Source organism: Microtus pennsylvanicus, chromosome 10, assembly GCF_037038515.1.
Source record: "Microtus pennsylvanicus isolate mMicPen1 chromosome 10, mMicPen1.hap1, whole genome shotgun sequence".
Lineage (NCBI taxonomy): Eukaryota > Metazoa > Chordata > Mammalia > Rodentia > Cricetidae > Microtus > Microtus pennsylvanicus.
Genome location: NC_134588.1, coordinates 66,086,195 through 66,109,743, shown reverse-complemented (window position 1 = coordinate 66,109,743; position 23,549 = coordinate 66,086,195). Strand labels below are relative to the sequence as shown.

General features: G+C 46.5%; 1 protein-coding gene across 2 annotated transcripts in view; it reads right to left on the bottom strand.

Moving 5' to 3' along the window:
• Ptprg (protein tyrosine phosphatase receptor type G) overlaps positions 1–23,549 on the bottom strand; it is a 666,884-nt gene that overhangs the window by 72,486 nt on the left and 570,849 nt on the right. For both annotated transcript variants that reach the window (XM_075988580.1, XM_075988581.1), the window contains exons 9-12: positions 22,599–22,783; positions 17,874–17,982; positions 11,503–11,552; positions 9,155–9,926 (exon numbers count right to left, since the gene is read on the bottom strand). In XM_075988580.1, coding sequence (XP_075844695.1) covers positions 9,155–9,926; positions 11,503–11,552; positions 17,874–17,982; positions 22,599–22,783 — 1,116 coding nt within the window. The remainder of the gene's footprint in view (positions 1–9,154; positions 9,927–11,502; positions 11,553–17,873; positions 17,983–22,598; positions 22,784–23,549) is intronic.

The following is a 23,549-nucleotide window of genomic DNA, read 5'->3' as shown; positions in this document are numbered from 1 at the left end:
CACATACAGTACACGCCTATCTATGCTGTGATTTTCCTATACATAAAGTTTATGATGAAGTCTAACTCATAGATCAGAGTAAGGTATGAATAACAGTAAAACAGGACAATTAGAACATCCTGGATGACAGCTTTTTCTTATTTTTAAAAAGTTTTCTCATTTCTTAGTTTTGAAAATTCGAACCATGACAATGGGCAGTGTCAATCTGCTAACTAAGCAACTAGTGCACGTGTTAGGTGTGACTACAGTCAGGACGCAGAGAGGATTCACTCTCCAGGAAGCACGGAGTTAAGACAGTGTGACATTTCTTCAAGATTCTCATAACCGCAGGGCATGGTAGTGCCTGCCTTTCCTTCCAGCACGTGGGAGGCAAAGGCAACAGTGCTCTGTGATTTTAAGGGCAGCCTGGTCTGCCTATCTGTAATTGTTAAATTCTAGAATTCCCTTTCATTTTGACTGGACCATAGCTGACTGGTGGTAAAGAACTTATACTGCAGAAAGCAAGCCTCGAAGACCCTTGGATACACTTTCGGTTCAACCGAGGCAGTATATCTGACCGCAAGCTCCTGGGCCTCCGATCGGGTGGAGCTGGCTACAAGCTGACAGGTTTGTGTGCCGCTTTGGGTAAAATGACTGGCAGCCTCAGAGCCGGGCCCTTCTTCTATCAGAGGAAAGCAGGTGGTAACAGGGATTACACAGATTACCTAGGTAAAGCTGACTCTAAATTATGTCTGGATAATTCGCTAGTCAAATGCAAATAAAATCCTGGGGCTGCTTGTTCAAAACTCTTTGAGGAGTTTCCAGAAGGGACCTGAGTGATTGCAGGCGTGGGCTGTTCCGAGGACAGGAACTGGTGAGTGTTCACCTTGCATGCCCGCAGAGCTGCTTTTGACCAGGGACACTAGCGGCTAGCACCACTAATCCCGCCTGATGCAGTCTCAGGCTCAGTGGATGCACTTGCTTCAGAGCCAACTGGCCAACTGGCTCTGGGCATCTGAAGAAGGGAGGCAGGGGAAGTGCAAGGACCTCCCGTCCTCTCCATCTTCTTCCCTGCATCCAGCAGCAATTGAGTACAGTGCCTTAGTTCTGTTAAAAAAAATTCAAAAAAAGAAAAGAAAAACAGTTTTCAGTGGCATATGTCATCACTGAATTAATGCTGTTTGCCTTTTACTGGCTTGGCTCGCATCCCAGTAGAAGCAAATAAAAAACCGAGCACAATGTACTCTACATGCGGCAGGCGGAGAGCATCAGATGGACCCAGCTGAAGGGCTTCCTGCCTCGAGGAAGGGCTCAGCTCCTGCCACGGTCAGGAACTCCGGTGCCCTTACGACTAGGACCAGGTCCCACCTGAGGGCACCGTCCAGGTGGAGAAAAGGGTTCCTTTGTCAGGGAGAGACGTGGAAGAGGGGTTTGCACCGTCAACAACATACAGCCTGCTCTCGTCATGGGTGATTTTGCTATAGCTGTTCTGAGCGACACCCTCATTAAACACCACCCATTGTGAAGAAAGGTGGCTGCGGCTGGTGTGTGTGTGTGTGTGTGTGTGTGTGTGTGTGTGTGTGTGTGAATGAGTGTGTACATACATAATGTAAAATTTACCATCTTAAGCATTTCTAAGTATATATAAGTATATAAGTAGGGCTACATGTCAACACTGTTGGGAAGCTCGTCTCCCCAACATTTTGATCTTACAAAGAGGAAACGGTACTTGGTGAGTCACAACCTTCTATCCTGCTCTCCAGCCTCTGTTCCACATAGAATTGGCAGGTCTGGGATCTTCCATAGGACCCACATAGGAGCTGTATTAGTGACAGCTTATTTCACTTAGCATAATGTATCCAAGGCTTATCCAGGGTATGTGTGGGGCAGGGTTTTCTCTGGCTCCCTTCTGCTCCCTACCCCCACCACCTGGGTTTCCTTTCCAAGGCTAGGCAATGCTGCATTTCCTTCCTTCCCTCCTTTTTCCTTCATTGATGCACACCTCAGGTGCTTCTATAGGTCAGCTGTATGTCCTGTGACCAATGGGGTTAAAACCCACACGTGCAGATGCCTCCTCAAGCTGCTTCTAGGAACTGGGATTACCAAGTTTTATGGTCATTCTAGGTCCAATTTTTCAAACAACAATCTCTACTGTTTCTCCTAACAATTGTCTATTTATCTTCCGTCGAAGAGTGTTAAAACCACTTCCCATTTCTCCACACTTTCACTAATGTATTATTATTTAAAATACTGTGAAACAGTAACGCCTTTTACAAGCCCATGAGATTTGTCTTTATCTTCCAGGTTATCTTCCTGGTAACCCTGAGGTTACTTTCATTACTGTTCCAGAGACCCAGCTGCTCATCCGTTTGAAGCACACGCCATGTGCACATGCCCATGTATTTTGCCTTAACAGGGCCTGGCTCTGTGACCCAGTGGCATGTGTAAACTACACTAGAGTACCATTTGTCTCTACTTGTACCCACGCCCAGAGTTTTCATGAACAAAGATCCCTCCCCACTCCACACAGGCCTGCTGTACCAGACCTCGACAATAGAAGGATGAACTGTCAGCTCCGGGAGCGCTTGGAATGTCGAGGGTGTTTAATCGTTCCCGATCTGACTCAAAGCCTCACAATTAGAGCTAGTCCTGACCCACTAGATTGCGACCAGGGACGCTCGAGCCATCGTGTGCATTATAGCCACACTGGTTACACAATAGCCAAGACATGGAAACAACTGGAATACCCACCAGGACCACCATGCGGTCCTGAAGCTGGGTGCAGGCAGAAGCTGTATACAACCTTATATCAAACATCCTGCTTCTACTCCCACCCCAGTTCCTGACGCCAACCTCCTTCTTAGGGTCTGGTTTTTCACATGAAGACCTACGCACACTTTCCTAGTTCAAAGATCACACGGAGTATGGGGAAGAGCAAATTTTGAGGATCCAACACTTCTCTGAGAGGAAACTAAACCGTGTTTGGCATTCTGTATCCTGCTACAGAGAGCTGGTTCTCACCACGACACTCAGGAAGACGGCAGAGACGCACAGACTATAAGAAGGAAGCAGACCAGTGGCCAGTCTTGCTAGCCTTGATTGAAGAATGCTTGTGGCATCTCCAAAGTGTTTTCTGTCATGCATTTTAAATGCAGTGCACTCATAGGTCCTAACCTACAAAAAATTCAGTACTATATTCCTGACTTCTTTAGTCTGGAGAGCTTGCTCTGAGACTAATTTTTTGAAAATATTACACTTATGGTGCATGTGTGCATGCATGTGTATGTACGTGTGCTTGCGTGAAGGTCAAAGGGCAACTTGTAGAAGTTGGTTTTCTTCTACTTGTGTTCTGGGGATGGAACTGGAGGTACAGCAGGCTCTGTTAAGTGCCTGAGCCATGTTACTGACTTTCTGCCTTTAGATCAGTGACTCTCCTGCCTCCTCCCTAAGTAAGCTTCCTTCAGGGAAACTTGATATGAACACCACAAGCCAGGTCTGTCAACTTTGACATGTTGACACTGTGGGCCAGATATTCGCTCGCTGCGGGGCACTGTGTGCGCTATTCCCTGGCCCTTTCCTAATAGATCCTAGGAACGCTCCCTGTCATGACAACCCCAACAGTTTCCATGGCCCTGCGGGGAGGGGCAGAACACCTGAGTGAGACCTTCTGCTCGAATGGAAAACGGGCAGCTTCAGATGAAGGCTCTTTATGATGTTTATGTCTTCTCCTCCTGCAATCCGGGAACTAGCACCAGAGTCCACAGGAGCCCTGGAACATGATGGAGAAGACTCCATGCACCTCTGATCAACAAAGCCCATCTTGGGCCGTGGACATGTTCCTTTACCCTTCCAAACCTTGGTGGTAATCATGACAGCAAAGCCCTCAAGGGAGTGTCTTAGGATAAGTGACAGGCAAGTGCTCTCAGGAGAAGGAGCAAGGCGAACCCAAGGTGTTGTTTCAGTAACTAGCTTTATAACATTGGGTCCCTTAGAACTTAAGGTTTTCTACACTTCTTCAAAGGAGTGACGTGTCTGGGTCTCAGCATCCTCCACTGTGGCTCATCTTAGAGCAGAGCAGCCAGGCAGGAAGCGCCTATGTCTCTCTTCAGCGTTCCTGTCATGGGTCACCTAACACCAGGCCACATCTGATGTTTCCTGAAGTTTGTCATTTGCCACCCCGACCCAGACCATCATCTTCAGCACTCCGCTTGAGACAGATGTGAAGAGGCAGTAAGGAGAGTCTAAGCAGGATGTGATTTGAAAAATGTTGTGTCACTCACCTAAGGAGGCAAACACTGACAAGTGTTGCCCTGAATGAGGAGCTTGCAGGTGGCATGCACTCTGAGATATTTATACTGGCACACACTGCCCAGGAACTATGTCGGCTGACTTCAAATCTGCCTCCACCTTGTAGTTTACATTCCTAAATGAGGACTCACAGGCTAGATGTCCATGCAGCACTGATCCTTAGGAGGCCCGGGGGCTACAGAATGCTAGGAAAAGGTTTGAAGAACACACACACACACACACACACACACACACACACACACACACACACACCCCTCTAGACCCCAAGACCACAGCCACTACAGTGCACAAGGACAGCAGCCACCATTCTAGTCGTGGATAAATGCGGGGCATTCCTACCTGGCCCAGGGACACATTTAGTTTAGAACATGCCAAAGCAAATTGTTTTTACAATTTAAAAAGTGGGGTACTCCACAAAAACTAGGATTTCTGACTCGTAGGGAGTTTCCAATGGCAACGGTGGGAGCCGAGACCGCCATACTGAGAAACAGTAGGTACTCTAGAGCTGGCTACTGCATTCAACACTCTGTGATGTGTGAGAGCTGGCCCTTTCCTCTCATTGAAATGCCTCGTCTGATTCTGTGTTTGAGTTAGCCACTACTTCCACAGAAGGATTTCAGCGAGGTCGCGATGTCAGCATCATGGAAGGAATCTAAGCGAGCCTTTTGGGGATACTGGCTGACGTGCAACAACATACTCTGCTAACTGTGGGCACTGAGTTTTCAAAGATACTGAAGATTGACTCAATGACATTTTTACTTCATGGGAAGAAAACTTAACTGTGGAACAAACAAACATATACCCAAAGTCTCTCAGATCAATCGCCACTCACACATAAAGGATGGTTATTTCACTTAGAACAAAACCAAACCCAAGCTGGAAGGGCAGATGGGGGACATGGCAGGACGGATGGAGACGACATAAGATCGTGGACACTACACACTACACACTTTGCTGGTTCCTCCTCTGGTTATTCAAATCCTTCATTAAACAACAGACATACACTATTTTTTTTTATTTTATACCAGAGGCTGGAGAAGGTCAGAGTGTGAGCCAAATCAGCCCCTCCCCCCCGTTTTTAGGAACGGAATTGTCTGGCATACAGTCACAGCCACTCACTGCTATCCTGTCCATGGCTGTGTGCTGTAAGGCAGAACCAGAGAGCTGAGACCTGTGGCCTATGAACACTATTTACTACTTGGTTTTTTTTCCTCCTCAAGGTTTGCCAATTCATGATTTCAACCCAGAACTACTTTCAAATTTGAATCCGCAGAAATTCAGAACATGAGCTGTGGTTTTAGGGAGAAATGAGCCTTGCTGTTCTGACTACAGAGATGACAGGGCAGAGGAGCGTTCCTGGACAGTCTCACGTATCCCAGACTGGCCTTGAACTTCAGATCTTCTTGTCTGGCCCTCTGAGTGCTGGGATTACAGGTATGTGCTACCATGTCAATGTATGCAGTGCTGGGACTACAGGTATGTGCTACCATAGCGGATGTATGCAATGCTGGGACTACAGGTATGTGCTACCATAGCGGATGTATGCAATGCTGGGACTACAGGTATGTGCTACCATAGCGGATGTATGCAATGCTGGGACTACAGGTATGTGCTACCATAGCGGATGTATGCAATGCTGGGACTACAGGTATGTGCTACCATAGCGGATGTATGCAATGCTGGGACTACAGGTATGTGCTACCATAGCGGATGTATGCAATGCTGGGACTACAGGTATGTGCTACCATAGCGGATGTATGCAATGCTGGGACTACAGGTATGTGCTACAACAGCGTTGTATGCAGTGCCGAGGGTTAGAACTGGGGATTTTTGCACGATAAACAAGCACCCTGTCGATTTAGCTACATTATCAAACTCCCACAGGTCATTTTAACTTCAGATAGCGGGGAACTGCTCTTTAATGTTCATTCAGATTGCAAAATAGACCCACTCACGCCTCCTCCTCAAAGCCCCCACTGTGATGTGGCATCTGGCTGCTGGCAGCCCTTCTTAGCACTAACAGGACAGGTGACTTCCACAAATTCACGTATCGTCCGTGCACAGCGGACAGGATGAACTCCGCTGGAGTGTTCCAATAATTTTAGCTGGGCAGTGGTGATGCACAAACACCTTTAATTCCAGCACTCAGGAGGCAGAGGTAAGGGAACCTGTGTTGGAAGCCAGCCTGGTCTACAGAGTAAGTTCCAGGACCCTGTCTCCAAACCTCTCCTCCCTCCCCTGCAAAAAGAAAGAAAGAAAGAAAGAAAGAAAGAAAGAAAGAAAGAAAGAAAGAAAGAAGACAGCTCTATCAGCACTATCTCTGCACTGACTGGGGAATTTCTCATGACCTGCCCTTGGCAGACAAGGTCACTGGGCACAAACTCACTTGAGGGTCAACTGAATGAGGGCGTCGAGCTACAGAACTGGAACTGAGTTAACGCCAAAAGCCATTTCTGCCAAACTATAAATTTTTTCTGATGCTGGAATGGAAGGGGCCAGAAGCTGGGTTTGGGGATCCCAGGGTTCGCTCGTCTTTCTTGCCTTTCCTGGAGTCTGAGGTCTAACTCTCACTTTCTCTTACCAGAATCAGTCTTGGAGCCCAGCCTTGCAGCTTCCCAAGCTATGATCAGCTCCTAATTCAAACACATAGCAGGCCCTGTTCTCAGAAACAGGCTGAGTCCACTCAGTTCAACTCCATCCCTTGTCTTAAAGAGGAAACACACCGGCCCAAGCCACCTGGCTACATCCATTTCCGTACATAAGTAAGTGTTCTTGAAAAAAAGTCAATCACACGAGCAGCTTCTCTTGTTAGCATCGACTCCCTGGTTTGCCATTTCAATTAAAATCTAACGTCATGTCTTTGGGTCTCCCAGGGTCTGGACTCAATCCTTACTACCACCCCTCCCTCTCTGTGGTCCTGCTCCACAGGGACCTCATCCCATCCAAGCTCATTCCCAGTTTAGGATCTCTAGACCTGCCACTCCAGCGGCCTAGAATATTCTCCCACGTGTCTGTGAGTGGCTGATTGCCCACACTGGTCTCTGTTTAAACACATTTGTTTGCCGGAATCTCCTCAATATACCTCTCCTACGAGCATGTACCCCCTGGGAGGAGAAACGTCTCCATCACTGGCCTCACTTTAATGCCTACTCGAGAGCCTGGCACACAATGGGAATGGACTCCATACTCTTTGCTGTCTTTAAATGCAAGAAGTTCAACTTGTTCACCGCAGCCTCTCAGAGGGAACGCACAAGGACAGCCTCATCAATGGCCACACACTCTCCTCATCTATACAAGGCCACTGTAGCCTCGCTGCCAAACTGCCCCATGCTGAACGACACCCATGAGAGACCCCTACTTAGAAAGAGATTAGTTCACAGCAGCCTCAAGGGGAAAGTAATTCAAAACATGAAAATGTATTCTACGTTGTATCTTAACATACGAGATCTCAGCTTTAGATGAATTTTAATGTTTACGAGCGGAAAAGCAAATAAATATTTACCAGTTGCCTTTTTTTTTTCTTTGCACTCATAACTTCACAACAGCTTAAATGAAAAAAACATTGTTGCTAAACGCCTTGCAGTCTGGCAACACGAGGGGTTTCTTATTAAGAGAAGCCCCTGCAACAGGAACAGCCCCTCGTGCCACGGCTCCGGCATCGTGATGGCTCATCACGATCTGAGCATGTGAACGAGGGAAAACATTGCTTTCAGTGGCACAGCAAGTGAAGGCCGAACCGGCCATGCCTGCTTCCCCAGCTAGGAACGGGTAGTCTGCAGAGCCATGCTGGAGGACAGCCAGCCTGAGGGTTGCTTGGGCTAGGACCATGGACTCCCCAGACTGGACATGTCCTCTTCCCTCACCTGAGGTGGGTCTCCATCCTCCCCAGAATTATCAGTCACAACATTGTGACTGTCTCTTCTATTACTCTTTGACAATCAAACATCTCAGTTGGGTAGTTTCTTTCCTTGCTTGCCAGAAAACAAACAAACAAACCATCTCAGCAGCTCGCTCTCCCAAGTCGCCACTACCTAACTCCCTGGAATGCGCTCTAGCCAGCTGCTGTCAGTCATCCTTCCATCTATTCCATGACACAAGCAAGGGGCTTCCCTGGCAGAACATCCAGCCTAGTGCCTGGCAGAACGATGGCCACCCAGAAACAGACATGTTTGTTTTTAATACATGACTAAGGAATAAGAATGTCTGTGTGTGCACAGGCATGAGTGTGAATGTGTGCACACATGTGTACATGCCTGCGTGTCATCTGCATGTGAACGTGAAGATTCGAGAACAACCTCGGACCCTATTCCTCGGGTGCCGTCTATCTTGGCTTTTAAAGATAGCGTTTCTCACTGACACAGAACTCTTAAAATAGGCTAGGCTACCCGGCCACTGAGCCCCGGGAATCTTCCTGGTTCTGCACCCCAAGTGCAGGGGTTGAAAGGGCATGTCACCATGCTTTGCTTCTCTTACAACCTGGGTGTGGGGGCTCAGACTTCAGGCTTTCAAGGCAAGCGGTTTACTTTTCTTTTGGCTACCCCCACCACCATCACCCAGGACTAGAACAGAAATGGGCAAATGTCTCAGAACCGGCACCCACTTTCTTCACTTGGGTGTTTAGGGTGGAGTTCTTCTGAAGGAAAGATGGAAGTACAAGGAAGCAATTACTCCGGCCAAGAGAATGCTCCTTACAGGAGGAGAGAAGTAGATGCGGTTGCAGGCACAGACACGCCAGGGATACACACAATCCCAAAGTTATTATTACCTGCTTCCCCACCCCTCACCCCCCGCCCCCCTACTTCTAGAAATAGGTCGAATTTGCTCACACAGCAGCCTGGACCCTCAAATATGGACCAGCACCACCTACCTGGGTTAACAGTGATGAATTTGCTGTCCTCGGAAAATCGGTCCCCTCGGGACATAGGTTTCTTCGATGGCATTTCGGGCCTCCTGGGGTCACTCCCTGAATCATGTTCCTCTGTGGCTGTTGGGGGCACTTGGGTGGCTGCGTCCTCACTGGGATCCAAGCCTGGGACAACCTGGCCTGGCTGGTCTGTTGCAGGACCAGCGTGGTCCTGCGCACGCCCAGGTATAGTCTGATGTCCCCCCTCCTCCGTAGTCCTGTGAGGGGAAGAAGGCGTGGGGGCAGGAGCAGTCCGGTTCCTCTGTTGCGCTGTATGGGTGGCCTCGCTCTTCTCCTTCCTCTCCGAGTCCTTCTCCCCCTCCTCCTCTTGCTCCCGCTCTCCGTCCTCACTCTCGCTTTTCTCCTCCTTCTCCCCTTCCTCCGCACCCTCGCTGTCCTTAGTAGGAGCTGAGTCGCCATCAGGCCCGGGAGAAGCTAAGGCCTCAGTAGTGGCAAGGACTGGCCTCCCGGCCTGCTTGCTGGCTGCGGCTGCAGTAGGAAGGCGTGTGGGCCACACGGTACTGGGGAAGGAGGAGATGCCACCACCACCGAAGCCCAGGCCTGCCAAGAGCGTGCTGGTAACCACAGAGGCCACTGTAGCCTGGCTGCCACTGGAGGAAGGACCCATCCCAGTTGCCATGGAAACAAATGAGAAGGGGATGCCGGAGGATGTCCAAGTAGAAGAGCCGGAGCTGATGGGGGCCATGTCCGCTGAAGAGGCAGGAGAGGCTGTCGGCTGAACGGGCCACCCAGGATGTGGAGAAGGGAGGTGAAGGAAAAAGCAAGGCAGTATCAGTAATCAAGAACCAAAGTGAGGCCCCTCTGAAAAACCTCAGAATTTTAGCCATCTATCCTACAGGTTTTCATAAGTTAACCATGGCTAGTCCAGGGTAACCAAGTTTTATTTCAGTGGCTTTATAGTCAGTTTGAATCAAAAAATTAACTACTGTATTAAATTCAGTTTTTTACTGATGTGGCTCACGGTTGGGCTTGATGGGGTAATATTAAATATTATAACAATAAAAGTGCCTTAAAGATACGCAACAAAAAAGTCATAGAACGGCCAGATGCCCACCATTTGTGTGTGTGTGTGTGTGTGTGTGTGTGTGTGTGTGTGCGCGCGCGCGCGCGCGCGTGTGAAGTTGGGGGCAAGAAGCAGAAGTCAATGCTTCAAGTCAATTTCTGCCCGTGACTACCTAGCTCTGAGGTGTGGAGAACCAGGAAATGGAGTTAACTCCACCCTCATCCAGCGTTGCAGGCAGCAGACCAAGAGGGAAAACAGCAGGCTCAGAAGCAGGTGCCACACTCGGGACACAAGCTCTACAGAAGCCTCTGCGGCTGCAAGCTGAGCGCAGTCCAGTCCCAGAGCCTTTCAGGGTGACTGCATTCGCCACAGCGCCACCCTGGGGCCACGGCTTGCAATGCAGCCTGCTCTATGTACAAAGATGGGAAGGTGCAGAGTGAGAGGGAGTTTGGAGTTTAGCAAAGTGTGTGCTTGCTCGGCCAGAGGCAGGGCTGCTGAGGCCTAAGCTCAGCCCATCCTTTCCCAACACTCAACTGGGCTGAGTGATGGTGTTACTCAGGGGAGACATCTTCTACCAACACCAGGAGATGTCCTGGGATAGCACTCTAAGTACAGTCCTTATGAGCTGGTGTAGAGAACACAAAATTATATCTCATCACTTATCCAAGTCCAAAACAACAGTGGGAACATATTTTGGAACTTCACACGACTTTAACATTAAAAAAAAAATCCAGCCGTTTAAGGACCATGGGTTCTAAAGCTCATTTCTGAAAGCCAAATGCCACCAAACACAGAAAAGCCTACTTAGCATTGACTCCTTGCCTCGCTCTGTATGACGAAGTGCCTATTCCTTTAACTCACCAAGCCTCAGTTTCTTCACCTGTCGAATGGGAGTAACGGTACTACCATCCTGGGCTTTCTGGATGCTGGGATGTGCCTAGTGAGTTTCCGACTGAGATTCTCCCCAGCATTGGTAATTTCTGATCAGTAGCTATGGGTTACGACATCTGGATTTTAGCATAAGTGGAGGGCTGGGGATGGAGTAATCCCTGAATCATCTGATTCCAGCAAATCATGCATAATTACAGATCGGGAAGATTTTTTATGATGACAAAATTATACAACAGAAGCCACTAATATTGCTGTCTCGCACACTAGCTTAGACAGCAAGTGTCTCTGAACGCTCTGTGAGGGCAGTTCAACAACATTATACTGACACCTTGTGGCAAGAGCTTTAGCTGCATCCAAATTAACAACAGGGACTGTGTACCCAGCATTCTCCACTTACCACGCCTGTTTTCACAATCCTGGTCCCTTGGAATATTCTGGTAGTATTAGCTGAGGGGGGAATAAAAAAAGGTTACAATGTAAACAAAACACAATGTATACACGTGCTTCAAATAAAACCCTACCTATAGACACACGAATTTAAATTACACATACTTTTCATGGCACAGAATAGTACCCCTTTGTACACTTTCCAACCATTTCTTTTTTTTGTTTTGTTTTGTTTTTGGTACGACGCGACACGCTCCTGAGTCATGCGGACATGGTCAGACAATTGGGATCTAGCCAGCAGTTCCCGTCACAGGCAATTCATTTAAAACTTGCGATTATTAGTGTTTTACTGAAACAGGACTTCAACAACAATAAGATGCCCACGACTGCAACGGACGGCTGTGTTATGGCTGCACCGAATGCCTGTGAAACTCCACTGACCTTCAGATGCATTTTCCAGGGCTGTTGGGCTTCTGAGTTTCATCTATTTTTGGGGGGGAGGGTCACTATTTCTCATCATTGCAGTGATTTTATTATGCATCTTTACCTTATGACAACTTACCATATTCTCAGCTTTTATTACATTTATGCATGTATTCCTTCATGAGAAGGCAGGGAATGGGGTGTGTGTGTGCTTCTTTTGTCCCATCTCGTGGGACTGAGCTTGGCTCATCGGGTTTGACTGCAAGCACCTTCAAAAACTGAACCATCCTGCCAGCCCAATGGTTCATCTTGTATTAGCTCCTTCACTGTGTCCTGCAATAACCCTATTGCCTTCCTCTAGCCGTGGACTGTCACGTGCTCCCTCCCCGCTTGCATCTGATGGTCTCCAAGCTATGCTCCACACGGTCACATCATTTTCTTTTTGCTGCACACCTGTCCTGTGCTCTTTTCTTCGCAAAGTTCTGCTCTCCCACGCAGTCTCCATAAAAGATACGCCCAGTATATGTCAACTTGTATTAAGAGGCGAAGGATATAAAATTCACCACGTTAGCCAGTCTTAGCATTTGATCCACTAATGGTCAGTTAGTTCATTTGCTTAATCATGCAGCTGACCTCCCCGCCATTCATCTTCAGAGCTTCCTCATCTTGCAAAATGCAACTCTGGGTACGAACCAACATACTCAGTTCCTTTTATCTGGTCCCTGGGAGCCACCACCACTGGATGGTATTTTCTATCTCTGCGTGTGACTCTTCTATATTGTGCATATAAATGTAATCATGCCCATTTGTACTTTGGTGACTGATGTATTTCACATAGCATAATGTCTGCAAAGGTCACCCCTGCAAAACAGGCACGGGCCAGAACTTCCTTACTTTTTTTTAATGCTCAATAATATTCTCTTGTGTGTCTCTACCGACTATGTTCAGCCATTCATTTGCTGAGGAACATTTGTCTCTGGAATAACGCTAGACATCATAACTTATAATAGAAAATATATCAGCCTTCTTAAGGTTATTTAATAAAACTAGAACATTCTATATAAACTCAAGACCTGCCTCCTATACACACAGCCTCAAAACATTACCAAAAATGCCAATCAACCAAGCAAGTAACGTATCTGCTATGCTTTTTACCTAATCTAGAAATGGCAAGGGCCCTACACAATTTTGTTTGCCCTATAATATTAAAAAGAAAGACCCCCCCAAACCACCACCACCAACAACAACAACAAAAAACACTGACCGTGTTATTAACTTTAGTCTATCACTCCTTTTCTTGGGCACCTGGTATCTTGCTACTCCGTTTACCACCTATGCCCCTCAACAGGCCCCATGGACACCCGAATTCACAACCCCTGATGTAATAATGCACGCATTTTGTTTAAGCAAAAGTACAGTGTGCAAATAGAGAACCGGGAAGGCAGATCTACAAGTCAATACAACTGCTTAGATAACAGGTCAAATAAAGAAGCTAAGGCTGCAACTCTAACCTGGGTCAAAATATACCCCAGACAGGCGTGCACATCCTGCTTCCTTAATAGAAGATAAAAGGCTCCCAGGAGCTCTGTGGTTCGTGCCCTTTAAAAGGGGGTCTGAGAAGGCCAATGGGCTCAGTAGCCATTCCATCAGGCTGCTGGCTTTATTAGTCTAGAACAGTCTCTGAGATCTGACACCATTCTACCACCAGATCGACTCTGATTTCTGAGAATGGCTGATGGTGATCGCTCCTCGACACGGCAGCAGCTCCGGGACCAACGGCTTGTCACTAGGTGCTTGCATTAAATGCATACATGTATCACCGCAGCTCAAATTTGTTTGAAATATTATGACAAGTGTATATGACTTTAACTGATTTCCCTCTGATGGATTTTAGTTCTTTTTTTTTTTTTTGGATTTTTCGAGACAGGGTTTCTCCGTAGCTTTTTGGTTCCTGTCCTGGAACAAGCTCTTGTAGTCCAGGTTGGCCTCGAACTCACAGAGATCCGCCTGCCTCTGCCTCCCGAGTGCTGGGATTAAAGGCGTGTGCCACCACCGCCCGGATTCGATTTTAGTTCTTAAGACCACCGTGAGGGAGGATGTGCCTGACGACTTTTATGCTCAGACAGAAGGCTCTGGAAGCCCCGCCCGTGACTGACTGCTGAGCACTGTACAGTGGCTAACGCAGCTGCCCATGAGGCCTGTTGTCAACATGGAAGACTCTGTGTGGGGAGTGACAGGGTGGTTCACAGCTGTCCATGGGCCATGGAGCTGAGATTAAGAACACAGAACTCCACTCAGTAATGAATTACCTCAAGTTGATTGCTCTCTGAATATAACTTCCCCATTTGTAAACACTAAACTAAATCACAACTACAGGTCGCGCTCCCCAACAAACGAACACACACAAAACCCCACATGATAAACTGTCCCAGGTGAATGTCGGGGTGAAGCAGCCGAAGTGGTGACACCCTGTAAGGGGAGCCACACCATAAATGTCACTTGCTATGAGGGCTGCTAATACATGTATCACAGTGGCTGAGTACAGCTATTAGTATCTTAGCATTTATTCCACTTTATTTATTTACTTATTGTATGTGCCTGTGTATACCTGTGCATGTCACAGTATGTACATGCCATGGGCACACGCTTTGAGGTCAGAGATTCACTTTCTGTCATCACGTAGATCCTGAGATCAACCTCAGCTCTGCAGGCTGGGCAGCAGCTGTCTTTACCAGTGGAGCTGCTTTGCCAGTCCAATGCTTTGGGATAGTATATGGATCATAAATACGGTTATAATCACTACAAACAATACTTCATTTGAGTTCCTATGCTCCCAAATCTGATACAAATTTATTTCTAAAAGCAGTTACAGGAAAGAAAAAAAAACTTCTCTGGAATTCTCGAGATCCTGTTTTCGTTCTTAAACCTTGAGTCTGAATAGGAGGTGAATTCTGCACCTTGCTCTCTCTTGCTCCGAAGCAGTGAAAAAAGGCTGGGCAGGAAAGGGCAGAGGGCTGACCTTGATGAGGGTGTGGGTTGGTTGGCACAGAGCTTTCATGGGTGGTGTGGGGAGGTGTGAACCAAGGATCCACTCCTATTCAACACATGGGGGCCAATGCCCCGCACACACCAGTCATTCTTAACAAGCCACTGTGACCAGACATTTAAGATGTTCCCTGATTTGAATTTATACCTGATGGGGCCTTTTCGGAATAGCGCTGTTACAATCCTTTAATTTTTCAGAGGCCAGGCAGCCTAGGACTATTAATCAAAGGGGACACTTCTGCAGCTCCCAGGCTCTGGGTCCAGGCAATGAGAGGCCTAATCATGATTTATGGGGCTGAAGTCCCAAGGCCTGGCCGCAGCAAGCTCCCAGACTGGCCGACCTTCTCCCTCCCCTTGCCTGACACAGACCCTTCCACGGCCCAAGGAGCCTGCTCAACATGGAACAATGTATTTTTGTAAGTGTGTGGACACAGATTTATTTATGAAAAAATGAAACTATGGTAAACTTTAGTTAATTTTTAACAGAAGGATGAAATCATTAGCCAAGAATGTTCAAATGACACATGTACATTCCAGTTCCTTGGAAAAAAAAATCTATGCGGGAGGACTTCCCCCCTGGGTTCATCGTTTATTATTTTCTTTTTTTTTCTTCTTTTTTGGTTTTTCGAGACAGGGTTTCTCTGTAGCTTTAGAGCCTGTCCTAGAACTAGCTCTTGTAGACCAGGATGGCCTCGAACTCAGAGAGACCCGCCTGCCTCTGTCTCCCGAGTGCTGGGATTAAAGGCATGCGCCACCACTGCCCGGCTATCATTTACTATTTTCAACCAAACCTCATAAAAGCTGAAACTTAATGAACACTCCCATGATGATCAGGTGACTTCAGGTACTGGAGGATTTGGATGTCACCATTTCTGGGTGTGGAATGTTCAATTTGGTAAGGTCTAGACAAGCACTTCACAGTGACACACCAGGAGTTGTTGGTCCATGGTCCTGTGATTTATGCTACACTGATTATTCAAGGCACACTGGTGTTAGTGTACAATGGTCCCCACTGCCTGTAAAAGCTGCCAGTTTCCTTGGGGTGGTAAACCGCAGCCTTAAGACAAACAACACAGGTTCTCAGCATGGCACAGCTGATGACTGCGGGCTGGGACCTGCACCCTCCCGGCAGAGCCCAGCTCCACCTTGGCAGTCTTCAGCATTTAATGCGCCCTTCAGTCACTAGGGCCATCTTGCTAGAATTCACATTGCTAGGTTGGTGTGAGAGTTTGTGAGCGTGCGGAGCTCAGAGGTTTCAGATGGGGCTGGTGCAACCTGCCCACGTGACTTAAAGGGTCTGCATTTTACATGCATTTTCTAGGAGGAAGTCCAGATGTTTAATCTGACCCACAACTCAGAAGCTAAGGATCAGCTGAGTATGGTCTCTGTTGCAGAAAGTCACGGCAGAGGAAAAGGGGGTAACACTGGCTTGGTGTGCAGGCTTTTCACCTGACAGGCAGAAAGCTGCGGCCTTGAACAAGTAAGCAGCCTGAGTGGTCGGAGTCTCTGCGGAGCCCGAGGCCCTGAGTTTCCTGATGGATTTAGTTTCTTACGAAACTATATTCATAAACCAAGGACCATAGGTGACTGCTGATTTCTGTAAATAATACTAGGATTAAAATGGGGCAGAAAAAAAGATTATGTCCCATCATTACTTCTATAATTTTTTGTTATTATTATATTTTTATGATAGAGAGTGAACCTAAGCCTCGTGGATGCTAACCACATACTTCACTACTAAGCTACAACTGATCTGATCTATCTATCTATCTATCTATCTATCTATCTATCTATCTATCTATCTATCTATCAATCTATCTGTCACCTATCTATCTATCTCTCATATCTATCTCTCGTATCTATCTCTCGTATCTATCTATCTATCTATCTATCTATCTATCTATCTATCATCTATCTATCTTTCGTTCTAATATTTCTGGAGTTTGAGATGGCTCAGTTGTTAAAAACACTTGCTGTTCTTGCAGAGGAGCTGGGTTCGGGTCCTAGCACATACATGTAGCTTACAGGTGTCTGTTGCAGCTCCAGGTTATCTTTACATTCCCCCGGCCTTACTCATGAGGTGCATATACATGCATGAAGATAAAACACGTATACCGACAAAATAAAATAAGTTAATAAAATAAGATTTCAATATTTCATTCATGAAATCTTTGTATTGATTGCTTTCTAGAAAAATGACTCCATTAAATGCATGAAGGCAAAGTTCCATTTGGTTCACCCTCAGTTTGGCCCTAGATCCTCCTAAAGGTCCCCAGGCAGCACAGAACACAGATCTCCAGACTGGGAAAATACTACACAGAGACTTTTCTGTGTGGCTTAAAAACTGGAAGGACAGATTTTCTCTCTTGGGTTAGGTGGTGGTGGCGCACGCCTTTAATTCCAACACCCAGGAGACAGAGATTTCTGTGAGTTTGAGGCCAGCCTGGTCTACAGAACTAGTTCCAGGACAGAGAGCTGTTACACAGAAAAACCTGGTCGGAAAATACCAAAACTAATTAATTAGAAATTATATATATATATATATATATATATATATATATATATATATATATACACATACATATAATTATATATATCTTGGGCTCCAGTTCTTAAAAGGCAAAGATCAGTCCTGCTGGATATCTAAGTAAGAGGCTATGGCAGGAATCGGGAGACCACACCATCTGACATAGCTTGAAACAAGAGGCACAGCTGGAACACATCAATAAAGCCATGTAAAGACAGCCCTGCTTTCCCTCTCCTTCTATCGGCCTCTGAGACTCCCAACCCCAAAGATAGACCTAAACGACCAGAGCTCCCTGAATACGGCTTACACCCTCTATGAACCAAGTCCCTGAGGAAAGAAGCAGCGTTAGGGACAGTGGGAGACATGAAGACAATAACCAGCCTTACCTTGAAAGAGCATCGTCTGACTGAAGTCACTGCGCATGTCATTCCGACACACGGCCTGTACTCGGAACAGGTAAAGGCTATCAGGTGACACATGGCTAATGGTGGCCTTCTGCAGGGGAAGGAAGAGAAGGTACCGAGTTGGTTCTGAGCTCACAGATGCGGTTCACCCAAGAACAAACCTGGGTATCCCAGAGTCCCGACGGTTGGCTTTCTCTAGAGACTGCTTGTGGGGGAAATCTGTTTCAACACTAAAGAATCACCAGGAACTGGCTCATAGCTTGGGACAGGTCTTGAGCCTTTCTGCTCTCAAAGCCCTGACTTCTGTCGTTATCACTAAACATCAGAAATTGTAATTATTATCCACAACCATCTCCACAGTTATTAAAGAAAAGAACTCCAGAGCCATGTCAGTTTTAGAAAATTAGCAAAAAAATTCACTGCCTGGATGGTTTTCTTGTTGTTGTTGTTGTTGTCTAAAGCCCTCCGTACAAAGAACAAAATCAACAGACTTACAAGACGTAACTTTGCCACAGTACTCTCTAGCTGCGTGGCCCTGAAACATGCACTAAATGTCTTCTAGCTTCTGCTAGTATGTGGACAGGCACAGCCACCTAACAGCGCTGCGCAACACAGGCCAGGCAAACTCTGCTCTTGGGAACATAGAAGAGAGCAGCAGCCAGAGCCGCAAGCTATGGCCTGCATTCAGATCCAGCATTCTGATCCAGCAGGCCATCTCTAACTGTCACACAGGCATGGCCATTGTTTTACTGTTTGTGGTTGTGTGTGTGTGTGTATGTGTGTGTGTGTATTCTGTATGGTTACTTTCACTTGAACATTGACAAGCTACAGCCTGCATGCTAGATCAGGCAGGTCATCTGTTATTAGGAAGTTTCACTGGCACATAGACAAGGTCATTGTGTGTGTGTGTGTGTGTGTGTGTGTGTGGTGTGCGTGCGCGCACATGTCTGTGCATGCGCGTGTACTCTGTACACTTTCACTGAAACATTGACAAGTTTAAGATGTTTTGACAGACTATATGACCGGAAAGTCTAAAATAATTACTGGCTGGCCCTTTCTAGAAAAATGTTTGTCAACTGTCAGCAGATATCACGAGCCACATCTTGACCACCATTCCTCAATGCTTCCTCTCCACAGCCTTTAACACCGAGGAAATGGAACATACCTACAAAGCAGGCAGTTTTGTTCCTGGAAAAACAAGCAGGAAATGCCACTAGTCTCCGGCGGTTCCATCTAATGGGTGACAGGTCTCCTGGCAGACGTGTGTACTCCGAGCCAGTATAAATGGAATTACTAAGAGGGTTCTCCTCGCACAGCCACCATAATCCTCTAGTTTGGTATTAGCACGTGGTCATGGCAACACTGGTTGCTACCACTGGGAACAACTTCCAGATGGGAATGGGGTGGGGGGAGGGAGTTAAGTGCTGTGGGATAATGCTCTTGTACACTGTAAAGATTTGTTACTCATATTAGTTTAGTAAAACGCTGGTTGGCCAGTAGCCAGGCAGGAAGTATAGGCAAGGCGACCAGATTAAGAGAATTTTGGGAAGAGGAAAGGCAGAGAGTCAGTCACCACAGAGGAAGCAAGATAAGATACCAAGCCATGTGGCTAAACATGGACAAGAATTATGGGTTGATTAAGCTGTAAGAGCTAGTTAACAATAAACCTGAGCTAACAGGGCAACCAGTTTATAGCTAATAAAAGCCTCTGTGTGTTTCTTTGGAATTGAACAGCTGTGGGACCAGGTGGGATAAAAACTTTCGTCTACAAATGGTGTTTGGCAAGAATTTCCACATAAAGCCTGAGAAAGCTTTAAAAAAGAGAAAGAAAGGATCCTAGACAGACAAGAACAAAGTGAAGTGCAGCTTCTTGGTAACCGTTTTGTCTCTGGTAGGCTCTGTTTTCTGGCAGCAAGCAGAGAGCATAAATGTGCTAAGGCCGCAGAGGACAGCCTGATCTACAGAGTGAGTTCCAGGATAGCCAAAGATATATAGAGAAACCCTGTCTCAAAAAATAAAAATAAAAATGAAAGAAACAAAGTTAAAAAAAAGATATGTAAAGATAGAAAATCCATAGGAAATCTGGATACTGTATGTTATTGTGTTCTTTTTGAATTGTCTGACTGCTGAGGAAAGAGCAACAGCTGCTAAAAGACATTTGATTATAAATTCTGCTGAATTAATCAGATCTATAGATTTTAAAAATACCTTGACTTCAAAATGTAAGTCAAAAGATATGTTACCTTGGAGGAGAGGTTTTGCTTTTGTTTCCATAGCAAATGAGAGGCTGTGGATTCATTCTGGGTTAAGAAAATAAAGCTTGATAGAGGAAGATCCCTATAAAAAAATTTCCAACGGGAATGGATGGCCCAGATAATCTAATATTTCAGAGGACCTCTGTTGCAGTTTCTTCTGAGTGCTGCATCCAGAACAGCTTCAAGGCTGCTGGCTGAGATGATCCAGGCACACAGAATACTCCAGTCAGGACTTGACCATAATCCTAAATTTTCTTTGGGTCCTCCTAAAATTATCAGCGCCCCCAGTCAGTAGGAAGTAGCTTATAAAACTATGCCTACATGCCCCAAAAAATAGATTAGGGATTTTTGCCTTTGTTTAGAGTGTTGGTTACAAGTTGTTATGGACAATGGTCAGGAAAAAAGCTAAGCAAAGGAAGTTAGATTCAGAGTATTTGTTTTGAAAAGAAAGGAAGGGGTAATTCTGTGGGATAATGCTCTTGTACATTATAAAGATTTGTCACTCTTATTAGTTTAATGAGACACGGATTGGCCAGTAGCCAAGCAGGAAGCATAGACAGGATGACTAGATGAAGAGAATTCTGGGAGGAGGAAAGGTAGGGAGTCAGTTGCCAGCACAATGCAGAGGAAGCAAGATGAGAACGTCTCATTGAGAAAAGTTACCAAGCCTGTGGCTAAACAGACAAAATTATGGGGTTAATTTAAATTGTAAGACCTAGTTAATAATGAGCCTGATCTAACAGGCCAAATGGTTTATGATTAATACGAGCCTCTATGTGTTTCTTTGGGACTGAACAGCGTCAGGACTGGGCAGGACAGAAACCTCTGTCTACAGTTGTGGTCACATTCCTGAGGCTTTACTCCATTCTCTTAGAAAAAGCCTTGAGCACCAACACAGGGTTGCCATGAATGTGTGGGACAGGAGGCTGGTCAAGCCTCGCAGGAACTGTGAGCTAGAGGAGGGCACTCTCCCGAGTCAGCACTCACGGCGTGTGGCAGAAATAAGAAACTTAATTTTGTGTGTCTCAATAGGAGAAAAAAAAAGCCTCTATGAATCCCTGGGAAATGGAACATGCTGTCAAAGCAGAGTCTTGTGCCCATCTTGCTTTCTGAATCCAATTTATGCCTTGTTCCCTGAACTTCTGTCCCATCTTCTAATCACAGCAAAATCTTCACCTCATCTAGATGGAATTTACTAGAATTCACTCCAGGCCAACGTCTCTTCCTCCCTGCATATTTAACTATTTTCCACTTAGAACAAGAAACAGAAGGGGTGCCTAGATGGTTTCCGCAGATTAATACAGGCCTGACTTCAGGAAGGGAAGGATTCCCCGATGGACTCCCGTGCGCAAGAGAAAGGTTAAGGCACACCGTGACCTTGGGTGCCTTCCAATACAGCCCTCTCCAATTTCACGAAGCTCTGTGTTCCCTGATGCGACCCAGATAACGATGTCTAGTAGGGGAATTGAAAAGATAAATGACAATGAAGCAAAAGAATCTTCATCTAAAGGAATATGAAAAGTATTATTCTATGACTGATTGAATGAGCACCGAGGACTTTCTATTGAGAGGAAAAAAAAAAGTGGCAAGTCATTAAGAGTCCCACTCTGAGGAGAAGCATTTTCCATGTGCATATACAATTACAGGCTTCATTATTCTGGGGCCTCCTTTGATTAACAATAAAGCAGCAAGGCTTTCAAACTCACATGTGTCACTTTGAGTTCTTAAAGACTCACGCGTGTTGAACGGCTTACAATGAGGGAGAAGAGCTTCTACAAGCAGATGCCCAAAGGGCTTTGCTGGGCATCTGAGGCCAGATACTCATGTACATTTAAAAGAGATGCTGGCTTTGGTCTGTGTGGCCAACATGAGGTCAGATTATGTCACAGCAGCTCTAACAGAACAGAGTATAAAAGCGCCCTGGGCTCTGGGGTTCATCAGGCAACAAGAATGTGTACTGACACACGAGACACATGACACATGAGGGACCCTGAGGACTGCGGCCAGCAGCAGGCAGAGTTGTGTGCAGAAAAGATGATGAGGTGGAAGCAGACATAGGGTAATTGTGAGAGGTAACACTCAAACACGGCTCACTAAGTGCCATGACCCACGGTGCACTTACGTAACTCACCTAATACGAATTAACAACCTGATCGAAAGAAAAGGCCTTGTTTGGGATGAATGAAAAGCAGCCAGTTAAAAAGGGAAAACTGGGGTGTGTGACATGTCCAGGCATCCGCACACCGCAGTGTATGTGTGGAGGAAGAAGACAACATCAGGTGTGGTCCTTGCTTTCCATCTCCCTCGAGACACGGTCTTGTCCACTGCTCTGTATGCCAGGCTAGCTGGTCTACCAGCTTCTCGGGGCTCTCTGTCACCATCTCCTCTCTCCCTATAGGAGGAGATGCGCTCTCTGTGTACCGTCAGAGGCCTCGATCCCAAGGGGCCTTACCAAGTCCTTGTCGCTGTCCTTAGTAAAAGTCTTCTCTTTCTCATCCTCATTCTTGGTCCAGCTATAGGAGATCATGTAATTCATGATGGGCGGATGGTAGATGGTTTCTGGTTGGCTCCAGGACACCTGCAGCGCTGTCTGGTTCAGAGGCTGCACCTTCATGTGGATGGGTGGAGAGCTGCAGACTGGAGACACAGGTAAAAATGAATGGGGCAGCAGCACCACCTGCCACTCAAATGTCTGCCCCTTGACTCCGGGAAACGGTTCTCAGGAAGTACGTACCCCCAGCCACCCACACTCTCTTCCGTATCAGTTATTCCTTCCTGTCTTCATTTACTTATTCACCCACTGCGCATGGGTGTGTGCACACACATGTGGCCACGCATATGTGCACGTGTGCACACAAGTATGCACCCGCAAGTGTGAAATGTGTGGAGGAGGAGGACAACCTTGTTGTCCTTTCTCCGGCTTCTCACTGGCCTGGAACTTTCCAAGAACAGGGCCACCTGCTCAGCACTGAGGTCCCAGGCACTGGAGTTTTCACCACACCAGGCAATTTTTCTATTTTTTAAAGATGGGTTCTGGGGTTCAAACTCCGGTCCTCACGATTGCAAGGCGAGCATTTTACTAACTGAGCCATCTCCCCATCTCTTTTTATTTTTTGGACACACAAACTTGCTATATAGTCCAGACTATCCCTAATGTTACGGTTTTACTGCCTTAGTCCCCTAAGCCCTGGGAGTGCAGTCAGGAACTACCAAGCTTACCCCCAACACACACACACACACACACACACACACACACACACACACACACACACACACACACACTGTGAACTAAGTAGACACACTGTTACTTCAGTCCAAAACACTCTGGCCTGCAGTTTTTAAGAACAACAACATTCTCTCATCTAACCTTACAGCCATTATCCTACCTAAAAAAAGCAGCAGT